The sequence below is a fragment of the Nerophis ophidion genome, linkage group LG14, assembly GCF_033978795.1.
Source record: "Nerophis ophidion isolate RoL-2023_Sa linkage group LG14, RoL_Noph_v1.0, whole genome shotgun sequence".
NCBI lineage: Eukaryota > Metazoa > Chordata > Actinopteri > Syngnathiformes > Syngnathidae > Nerophis > Nerophis ophidion.
In genome coordinates, this window is record NC_084624.1 from 21,579,749 (window position 1) to 21,592,038 (window position 12,290).

The window sequence follows — 12,290 nt, forward strand, 5'->3', positions numbered from 1 at the left end:
ATTAACAACATTTTTGCAGCATTACCTAACATATAATTAAATATGCATGTAGAAGAAGGCATTTTATGTCTTTGTACAGCCAGTGTTTGGTTTGCGCCAAATAGAGTAGGGGTGTAACGGTACGTGTATTTGTATTGAACCGTTTCGGTACGTGGGTTTCGGTTCGGTACGAGGGTATATTGAACGAGTTCGTAAATTAAAGTCTTAACAATCTGCTCTGCAGCTGCCTCTGTCTGATAGTGTTGTGTCGTTCGCAAACGATTCGTTCGAAAAAACAAATCTTTTGAGTGAACGTACTGAACCAAATCACTTCTTGAACTGATTCATTCCTTTCTCAGTTCAGTTAAGCTCCACCGCGACCATGCCGGTATGAGTCGAACTGGTGCGAATCACGTGATTCACATTTGCGAACGTACTGACGCAGAGAACTGACTGTGTCGCGACGTGAATCACGTGAATCTACGAAAACTTTTTTTTTTTTATTTTGTTTTCAGATCCAGTTTAAAATGTCATGGACACTTCATGGAGAGGACACAAAAAAAAGAAGAAGGAAAAAAAAAATAATAATATTTGTAGTAAATTTTAAAATAAATTGTTATTATCTTGTCAGATTCTCACACACCGAGATCTGCCGCTGGGGAAGCTGTTACTGACTGACTCATGATTCGCCGACCTGCACACAGAACTGCTGCTGCAGAAGTGATTCGGTGAATGAATCTTTTGAACGAATCAATTTAAGGAACTGATTCTAGTGATTCAGTAGAGTCAAAAGAACTGCCGATCCCATCACTACTGTCTGAGCAGTGAGCACCCAGCATTGTCCCGCCCACACAACCATCTGATTGGTTACATACAAAGCCAATCAACATTGCGTAGTCAGAGCGATGTAACAGCCAATCAGCAGGGCATATTCAGAAAGAATGGAGTCAGTGCTCGGGCGTCGAGATGAGCAGATATGTGTTTAGCAGGTGAGCAGCTGACATCGTACACTCCCCAAATTATAAAAAAACACTTCCCAGTCACAACTATTACAAACATCACTATGAGCCCGTTGACCTTCTAGAAACTTAAACTGCAGCTCAGCTCTCTCATAGTTCTGGGTTGAGGTGAAGGCTAATTAGCTTTTAGCATTAGGTTAGCTCATTTTGCTGTGGATGTGTGCGTGCGTGCGTGTGCGTGCGTGTGTGTGTGTGTGTGTGTGTATAATAAAAGTCAACTACAGGCTTCCCAAATGCTGTAATAAATTAAGCATGATGAGTTGACTTGAAACTGTTCAATGTTGCACTTTTTATATGTAGAAGAAAGGTTTTGTCATTTTATTTAATCAAAGCAACAACTTGAGGCAGTTTAATGTGGATTAACGTGGGAAGAATTATTATAGTGTTCCCAATGTTAAAAGTATAAAGCCATTGTTTACAAATTTGGTAAATAAATAACCAAAACATTTATATTTTGTTGTTTTCTTACTGTACCGAAAATGAACCGAACCGTGACCTCTAAACCGAGGTATGTACCGAACTGAAATTTTTGTGTACCGTTACACCCCTAAAATAGAAACATCTGAGAAGATTGTGATATTGCGAGAAGTAAAAAATGGGAAAAGTGTGAAGTCAACATGGCGTAGCTCCTCTATTGATCTACTGCTCTCTTTGTTGATGTCTTGTGTGCGCACACCTCCTTCTTGTTTCTGCAGCAGTGTGCATTCAGGGTCAAATTCTACATCTCTCTTCACCTTTCAGAGGTCAAACCGTAAAGAGATGAATGTGATCGTGAAGACCACTCTGCAGAAGGGTTGCATTGATTAGAGCAAGGGTCGATGGCGCAGGGTGTGTCAGTTCATCGCCAGCTAGGCATCGAAAAAAATTGACCTAAAAATGGTCAATCGTCAATCTTCACCAAGACGTCACTTTGGTCACTTGATTGACGTTCACGGCACCCGAGGGTCTTGTGAGATGACGCTGGCTGCTGCCAGATCATTATTAAGAAAAAATGACCGACAGGAAGGCCAGAAACACTTTTTATTTCAACATTCTCGCGCCCTACCTGGTGTCGAAACTCTTAAGACCGACTGTCAAGGTCCTGTCTTCACAATAAAAGCGCTGCTCCATCCTGCCTGTACTAACAAAATAAGAGTCTTGGAAAGCTGGCGTGCACAAGCTATTAAGCTACGGAGTTTGTCGCCAATGTAGTTCTTGTAAAGTGTATAAAAAGGAGTATGGAAGCTGGACAAACAAAAAGCAATCACTTTCATGTAGTATTGGACAGAAAGAAGGACTTTTTTTCTCCTCCTTTTAAAAATGTGGACGTTATCATCACTACTGTCTGATTCCAATCAATGCAAGTCATCAGAATCAGGTCATACACCAAATTATATTCTTGTCTTCATGAAAGAAAGGAATGTCTTGTCTTCATGAAAGAAAGGAATGTGAAACATGCTTGTATTATCATTAACATTGTTAACAAAAACCTCTCTTTCATCCATCCATCCATCCATCTTCTTCCGCTTATCCGAGGTCGGGTCAAGGGGGCAGCAGCCTAAGCAGGGAAGCCCAGACCTTCCTCTCCCCAGCCACTTCGTCTAACTGTTCCCGGGGGATCCCGAGGCGTTCCCATGCCAGCCGGGAGACATAGTCTTCCCAACGTGTCCTGGGTCTTCCCCGTGGCCTCCTACCGGTTGGACGTGCCCTAGGGAGGTGTTCGGGTGGCATCCTAACCAGATGCCCGAACCACCTCATCTGGCTCCTCTCGATGTGGAGGAGCAGCGGCTTTACTTTGAGTTCCTCCCAGATCGCAGAGCTTCTCACCCTCGCTTTCATAAATAAATTAATCAATATAAATGATATATAAGAACGATCCCCTCCACTTGGTGAATTTAAAAGTATCTCGCCTGCATAAAAAGAATGGGCACCCCTGGGTTAGGTCATGTCTACACTAAGCTGGATAACCCCTTAAACAAATAATTATTTAGCCTAAGCCCCGTTTCAGCCACACTAAACCAGCGTTTAAGGTCCCGCTCCTCGGAGACAATTTTTTTACACGGGTAAGTGCGCCGTGTATTTCTTGAATCTCCGGCACTTAGCTTTGTATGGACCCATTGATCATTTACATACTGAGTTCGGAGAGGAAGTGATGCCAGAAAGACCGAGCCCACACAGGAAGTGACATCAGAAAGACCGCACCACAGCCAGCTTTATAATAAAGTGGTTTTGTAACTCGTAAGTAACTACTGCAAATATGGACGCGAGTCATCCAGACATGGCCGTGTTTCTCCTTCTTCTACATCAGTGGTTCTTAACCTTATTGGAGGTACCGAACCCCACCAATTTCATATGCGCTTTCACCGAACTCTTTAGTGTAAAAATAAATAAATAAAACATTCTAATTCAAGACAAAGTTATATATTTGTTGTTTTTTTACCGGTGCACAAAATCAACCCTGCATGAACCTGAGATCACCTTGTTCAAAGAACAAAACCAACACAGTGCATTAACTCTCAACAAATGTCACACCTGCAAATTGGATGGAAAATTAGAGGGAACATTGTTCAGGGAAATCCATAATACGGCGATGGGAAACGTTTTTATTTACACGATGAGTTGTGTCTTGACCGCCGCGGTGGAGGCTCCGCCGAACCCCTGAGGCCGTCTTACCGAACACCTAGGGTTCGATCGAACCCAGCACTGAAAAAAGTGACTTTTTGGAGCTGTAAACTCTATTAGAGTAACTGTCATAATTTATACCTAATATTTTTAAAATTCAGTAAGAACTCGAGTTTCTTAAGTAAAATTAAACATTTTATTAACGTAATACATGAATTATGGGGGAAGAATAGGTTTTACTTATGTTTCCTCATACTATTTAAATGTTTAATAGTTGTACATAAACCCAAAAATATTACATAAACTTTACTTTGAAAATCTAGTGTTTTGAAACGCATGCACGACGATGCATGCGCACAGCACAAAAGGCTCTGGCCGACTGGCTCTGCTCTGGCCATTAGGATCACTTCACAGGGCACCGCAAGGTGGCATTATGGGTAATTCTTATCTTGCGTTTATAATGTGTTCCAGAGTCGATGTTTATCAGAAATGTATTTGGTGTGGGTTCACAGAGTGTGGCGCATATTAGTAAGAATTTTAAAGTTGTTTATATCACAATCGTCAGTGTAAAAGGTATGGCTGTTGACCAAGTATGCATCGCAATCTCGTATCAGAAACAGTGAAATGTATGCGTCCTTCCGGCACATAGACAGAATGGTGTTAAAGTGGACGCAATGACATGCTGAAGAGTAGTGGTCCCAACCACCATGTCGCGGCCGCTGAATAATTCTCTATTAAAGTCTATTGTATCACATTCTTGTTGTCCTGCAGACCGTTGATAAACGCAGGAGTGAGAAGAGGTTGTAAAATAATTAGCACTCCGACGGCTATTCAAGGAAATATGGTATATAAAATGTACTTAAAATTTTGAGTAAAATGATGTTCCTACCGATGAAAAATAAGTAGACTTTACTTAGTTTGTTTAAATAAATATAACTTAAAACTTGGATGTAATTAAGTAACTGTTACTTAATATCTTCACAACTGTTATGTTATATGGTAAGTAGAATTTACTTGATACTGGCAAGTGAGTGTTACTTGATATTGCAGCATTAAATTTTACTTAAATGATTTGCGTGCAAATATTTACAATAATTTTTTAAAGTAAATCTTATGAGTTATTTTTTTCAGTGAGGTTAAGAACCACTGCTCTACATGTACAGACGCTTGTGGAAATCACACATGAATACCTTAAGAGAAAGCCATTGCAGCTATTTGGGATACAACACCTCTCAGATGGCAAGAGAACTTTACATTGTCCGACCGGGTCAGCTGTGATTTTACTTACCGAAAAACTTTATCCATTTGTCGAAGGAGAGACAATGAGGATGCAAGCTCCCGTGGATGTGATAAAAAAAGGTAGCGTGTGCTTTGTATTTCTTGGCCGTCGAGGAAAACGGCTAATGCATTTGTACTGGTAAAGCAGACTGTATCAGTTAGGGCTGCAAATCTTTGGGTGTCCCACGATTCGATTCAATATCGATTCTTGGGGTCACGATTCGATAATATTTCGATTCAATTCGATTCTCGATTCAAAAACGATATTTTTCCGATTCAAAACGATTCTGTATTCATTCAATACACAGGATTTCAGCAGGATCTACTCCAGTCTGCTGACATGCAAGCAGAGTAGTAGATTTTAAAAACAAAAGCTTTTATAATTGTAAAGGACAATGTTTTATCAACTTAGTGCAATAATGTAAATTTGTTTTAACTATTAAACGAACCAAAAATATGACTTATTTTATCTTTGTGAAAATATTGGACACAGTGTGTTGTCAAGCTTATGAGATGCGTTGCAAGTGTAAGCCACTGTGACACTATTGTTCTTTTTTTTTTATTTTTATAAATGTCTAATGATAATGTCAATGTGGGATTTTTAATCACTGCTATGCTGGAATTATAACTAATATTGATACTGTTGTTGATAATGTTAATTTTTGTTTCATTACTTTTGGTTTGTTCTGTGTCGTGTTTGTGTCTTCTCTCAATTGCTCTGTTTATTGCAGTTCTGAGTGTTGCCGGGTCAGGTTTGGTTTTGGAATTGGATTGCATTGTTATGGTATTGCTGTGTAGTGGTTTGTTAGATTGATTAAAAAAAAAAAAAATCGATTTTTTAAAATTGAGAATCGATTCTGAATCGTACAACGTATTCGATTTGTATTCGAATCGATTTTTTTCCCACACCCCTAGTATTAGTTATTGTCCGCCATGTATGTCGCAGACTCAACGTCTAGGTCCAGAGTATATAAAGTCACCAAAAACGAATGGACAATGAAGGTGAAGGCAAAAGAGTGAGGAGTGTCCTGACCAGATATCTAGATCCCTAGATTGATTGATGTCATTTATCAAATTGTTTACGTGTTTAATACAGATTTGATTGATTTATGATGGTTCAGGTGTGATTCACTACAACAGGGCCCCACAGCACACTGGATTCCAGTTCATTGAAATACCACAACACTGGATATTGTTCAGATAAGTTACAATTAAGCACTGGCACACAAAGCAACACTGGAAGTGACTATGACATGCGCATTTTCCGCACATGCGTACTAGGTCGCGTTGCGCCAACGGACTAAAGAGCGGTGTTCTTAAACGGTGGCATTGTTTTGTGTGGACATGGATAAGGTTAGGTGGGATTTACCCTGGATAACCGGGGCCTTAGCGCAAGCCTTGTGCAGCATGTAGCCATCCCTACCGTTGTCTGCATTCAGTCACCATCTCTGACCCTCGCTCACGCTGCTCTGTTTTTCTCCGGATTTGTAGCCAACAGCGGCTTATCTGCGAACGCTGAGGTTGAGCTAATTGGCATTATTAAACCAGCGGTGGGCTCAGCTCGGATGCACAGCTTGACAGCCTGTCTGTTTACACAAAACTGTAAATGTGTGTGTGTGTGTGTGTGCGCGTATTTGGATTATTAGACAAGCAGCTGTCAGTTTCAATACAAGACATTACCTGAGGCTCAGGTAGTCCAAATACAGATGGACGCGCTCAGTGAACGAGGCATCTTTCTTTTTTTTTTTTTTTCTTTGTCACGAAAAAGGAACGTTTTTGTCATGAAAAAAATAGGTTTTTGTGATTGGTGCACTAATTTTAAGTGTATATTGTGTTTTTATGTTGATTTAATAAAAAAAAATAAAAAATAAAAAAAAATATATTTTTTTTAAAATAAAAATTAATAAAAATATCTTCTGCGGCCCGGTCGCCCGGTGGTTGGGGACCACTGGTCTATTCAACATCCTCCCGCTTGAAGCCAAACCACCGCCAGACGATGGACCCCCTGCTGTTTTTCTTGGGAATTAATTATTTATTTCATTTGTTACCAGATTGGCACCTTCTCTCTCTCGTATTACCACTCGCAACACTCAGCTAGCATTTCAGCTAACGTTACCCATGCTGCTACCTCTCTGCTGGGCGAGGGCGTATACGTATGTGACGTATGTAAGTTTGTGCACTTGCTGTCTGTGAGAAGGAGAGACAAGAAGGAGTGGATTTTGCATGTGTATTTTTGAAGTTATAACAGTTACACTGTTATGTATAACAAAACAAACAAAATTGTCTTTGCAAACCTTACAGAAGATCATTTTCTAGTAAAACTAACAAAGATAAATATCTCTAAGCATTATTAGCCATTTTGCATGTGTTGTTAAGGATTTATGTTTGAATACATTTTTATTGCTTTTTTCGTATTATCTCAGGATTCTAGGAACATTATTATCATATTGAGTAAAAAACTACTTTTTGCATTTGCAAGATTTAAAAAAGCATATGTTTCGAATAAAACTCCCAAAGATATATTATTTCAGGCTTTTTAGCCACTTTTCATGTGTGGTTTAGAAGTTCTGTTTAAATAACTGTCATATTACAGTATACAGTCATATTGAGTAAAACCTTTTTTTTTATTTGCAAACCATAGAAAAACAACTGTTTCTAGTACAACTCAAATGGATTCAATATCACAGGCATTTTTAGACATTTTGCACATTTGGATTGGGAATTATGTTGGAATACATTTTTAGTGCTTTTTCCCCAATATATCAGGATTGTAAGTACATTCCTGTCAAATTGAGGAAAAAATTACTTTTTGTTTTTGCAAACCTTACCAAATGTTTTTTTTTTCCGCAGTAAAACTCACAAAGATACATTTCTTCAGGCATTATAAGCCATTTTGCATGTGTTGTTTATAAGTCATGTTTGAATACATTTGTATTGCTTTTTTCGCATTACCTCAGGATTCTAAGAACATTATTGTCATACTGAGTAAAAAAAACAAATTTTTGCGTTTGCAAAATTTAAAAACGCTTTTGTTTCGAGTAAAACTCCCAAAGATATATTTTTTTTAAACATTTTTAGACATTTTTCATGTGTGGTTTAGAAGTTATGTTTAAATTACTGTCATATTGGGTGTTACAGTATACAGTCATATTGAGTAAAACTTTTTTTTTTTTGCAAACCATAGAAAAACAACTGTTTCTAGTAAAACTTGTGTGCTTGCTGTCTGTGAGAAGGAGAGACAAGAAGGAGTGGGAAGAGCCTGTAGTGTAATCCCCGCAGCTAAAAGCAACTGCGTGAGAACGTATACTGGAATATCACGATATAGTCTTTTTCTATATCGCACAGAGACAAACCCGCGATATATAGCGTATATCGATATATCGCTCAGCCCTACATGGAATACATATTGTTTATTTTTTTTTTATTGGTAAAAAGTAGTTAAATAGTTTAAGGTTGGCATGGCGTAGTGGGTAGAGCGGCCGTGCCAGAAACCTGAGGGTTGCAGGTTCGCTCCACGCATCTTGACATCCAACTCGCTGCCGTTGTGTCCTTGGGCATGACAATTCACCCTTTGCCCCCAGTGCCGCTCACACTGGTGAATGAATGATGAATGATAGGTGGTGGTCGGAGGGGCCGTAGGCTCAAAGTGGCAGCCTCGCTTCCGCCAGTCTACCCCAGGGCAGCTGTGGCTACAAATGTAGCTTAGCACCACCAGGTGTGAATGAATGATGGCTTCCCACTTTTCATGTTTGCGCTTTGAGTATCTAACAATAGAAAAGCGCAATATAAACTCTAATCCATTATTATTATTAAGTATGCATTTTTTTGCATCTTGCACTGAGTAAGTGCAGCCTCTCTCCAATGAGCACACCTTTGACGCTTAAAAAAAAAGAAGGTAGTGTCAATGTAGATGCACTGCAGGACTGCTTCTAAAATGCCCATAAAAAGTGGTACATGTCTCCTGCATGTTTGAAAACATTACGAAAATGAATGTGCAGTAAATGAGTGTCTCCATGGTGATGCCTCATTTAAATAATGAGGTCTGAGCCATTGTAGATCGCATGCAACACGTCCGCTGATAGTACACGCTATTTTAAAGATTGCACACACTGTTAAGTACATAGTAATCGGAGCATAGTAAACTTAGTAAGATGTGTCTTCCTGTCTTTTCCTTCCAGGGCGGAAAGATCCCCGTGAGGTGGACCGCGCCAGAGGCCATCGCTTACAGGAAGTTCACCTCCGCCAGCGACGTGTGGAGCTACGGCATCGTCATGTGGGAAGTGATGTCATTCGGAGAGAGGCCCTACTGGGACATGTCCAATCAGGATGTAAGTCTTTAATAACATATTGAATATGCATTGGAGCCTTCAATCTACAAACCTCATTGGTTCATGAACAAGGTTAGTTTGTATATGGAAGCACATTTCTCCATAAGAAACATGACTAGTGGGACAAAAGCCTGCATTTTTACACTTTGAACACCATATAAATAAACATATAAGGGTTATAGATAAACGTTTTATTTAAAAACAAAGTCCAATACACAACAACTCGCTGAACTGTCCTTGTTTGCATCCGACCTGCCAACACACAGTGGGGCAACAAATTATTTAGTCAGCCACCGATTGTGCAAGTTCTCCCACTTAAAATGATGACAGAGGTCTGTAATTTTTATCATAGGTACACTTCAACTGTGAGAGACAGAATGTGAAAAAAGAATCCAGGAATTCACATTGTAGGAATTTTAAAGAATTTATTTGTAAATTATGGTGGAAAATAAGTATTTGGTCAACCATTCAAAGCTCTCACTGATGGAAGGAGGTTTTGGCTCAAAATCTCACGATACATGGCCCCATTCATTCTTTCCTTAACACGGATCAATCGTCCTGTCCCCTTAGCAGAAAAACAGCCCCAAAGCATGATGTTTCCACCCCCATGCTTCACAGTAGGTGTGGTTTTCTTGGGATGCAACTCTGTATTCTTCTTCCTCCAAACACGACAAGATGAGTTTATACCAAAATGGATACATGGATGATACAGCAGAGGATTGGGAGAATGTCATGTGGTCAGATGAAACCAAAGTAGAACTTTTTGGTATAAACTCAACTTGTCCTGTTTGAAGGAAGAAGAATACTGAGTTGCCTCTCAAGAACACCACACCTACTGTGAAGCAAGGGGGTGGAAACATCATGCTTTGGGGCTATTTTTCTGCTAAGGGGACAGGACAATTGATCCGTGTTAAGGAAAGAATGGATGGGGCCATGTATCCAGAGATTTTGAGCCAAAACCTCCTTCCATCAGTGAGCGCTTTGAATGGTTGACCAAATACTTATGTTCCACCATAATTTACAAATAAATTCTGTAAAATTCCTACAATGTGAATTCCTGGATTTTTTTTTCACATTCTGTCTCTCACAGTTGAAGTGTACCTATGATGAAAATTATAGACGTCTGTCATCATTTTAAGTGGGAGAACTTGCACAATCGGTGGCTGACTAAATACTTTTTTTGCCCCACTGTACACACTGTCACTAACTCTGTGGTGCAATCAGAGATTGAAATCACACAACTTCTTAACTTTTACAGCCAGGTCGATACATTGATGAAAAACAAAGAAAAATCTAGTTTACCTTGTCCGTTTGTCTGTTTTGGAATAAAGGGAGGGGGGTAGGCAGTGTTGACATTTAAATACACTTAATTATGTTGACATAATGTAATTACTATCGAATGGTACTGAAAGATTGTATATATATATATATATATATATATATATATATATATATATGTTATGTAAAACATTTTGTTGGATTAAAAGTGATTGTTAAATTAAATTATATTTTCAGAAGTCTTCTAAAAGTGATTCTCAATAAAGAGCACAAAAATTTGTTAATTTAATACATTAATTAAAATGAATACATTAATGGTGCCCAGGTCAGACGGTGGTCTTCAGGAGATGGAGGTTTAACCCCGGGGTCACACTGTGATGCTAATTAAGTAGCTAATGATAAATGGCGATCTGGGCCCCATACGTGCTGTATATATTATCATTAAGTGGTTATGAATCTCACCTTTTATCATCATCCATCTTCCGTGGCCATTGACGATGTCCTTGACTGTGACTTTGAGACTTCACGGTCTTTGTCGATTCCTGGAGACTTATTGAGCACAATTAACGATGGCGGCTTTGCTGCCTTTTTGGAATGGATCCACTCACGGAAATATGAGAACAGACCGACGCTGGCCTTGGTTACAAACCCAAATAGTGAGATGTGTGTGTGTGTGTGTGTGTGTGTGTGTGTGTGCATGTGTGTGTGTGTGTGTGTGTGTGTGTGTGTGTGTGTGTGTGTGTGTGTGTAAGTCACCAGAGCGAGACTACCCACCATCAGTACAGTAGGAGCCCACTCCACAAGGAGCAGATGCTGCCTCAGTGGGCCAGCCGCAAACACTCCCTGCTAGGGCCAACACGGTGACGACAACTGGCATCACTCAGCATGTCCGGCTGCTCTCTCTGCACACTCACACACACGCACACACACGCACACACACACACGTTAAAAACAGACCAACATCTCCATCCAGTAGAGAGGAAAAATCTGCTGAGTTGCAGTCTGCTCGGCAGCATCTAATATGTTCTGATAGTATCTTTAATACTCCATTTCACAGCAAGTCCTTATCTCTCAGAGATACATTTTAATGGGAAATGATATCTCCAGAAAGACGATGTCTCGTTACAACTTGGACACCAGCAAGTTCCATCCAAAACTCAGCGACATTATCACCATCAAAGAGTAAATACAGTATCTTCTCTGGGTAGTGCGTGTGTGTGTGTGTCTGTGTGTGTGTGTGTCCTGGCCATGCTTACTTAATACCTAATGGGGACATCGCTCTGTTTACACAGTCCCCTTTAGGAAGGCTTGGGCAAATATTTTGACTCGGGGGCCACATTTAGAGAAAAAAAAAAATGTGCCTGGGGGCCGGTATATCTATTTTTAGGAACACTAATACAAAACCTCACAATAATGTCTGATTGAATGCTAAAAACGGTATGACAGACCACCTTAAAAAACGTAATGGATTTTTAAATTTTTCAATGAAGGATAAAACACAGAATATTGACAAAATATGAACGTCACGCCCCCTTTCGATCGACACATTTTACAATAAAGTGAAACGCAACAAAAATGCAATGAACTGTGAATTATGAACGCGAAGGGTACAAAATAAACCCACCTAAAATCTGATATATCTGACATTTGGTGAATTCCCCACAGGGATCAATAAAGTACTTTCTAATCTATTCTATTCTATTATATTCTTTATATCACTAATCTCTTAAACTTTGATGTGAAAATCTCCTTCTGCGTCTGTGGAAACGCTTCCTGCCCTCACTGCTTGGTGCCTCGTCTGAGCTGC

The 12,290-nt window shown here is 39.6% G+C and overlaps 1 protein-coding gene across 1 annotated transcript in view; it reads left to right on the forward strand.

Moving 5' to 3' along the window:
- The window catches only part of LOC133568280 (ephrin type-B receptor 1-B), a 576,210-nt gene that overhangs the window by 541,989 nt on the left and 21,931 nt on the right, over positions 1 to 12,290 (forward strand). Inside the window, 1 exon segment of the mRNA XM_061920097.1 lies at positions 9,056 to 9,205. Coding sequence (XP_061776081.1) covers positions 9,056 to 9,205 — 150 coding nt within the window.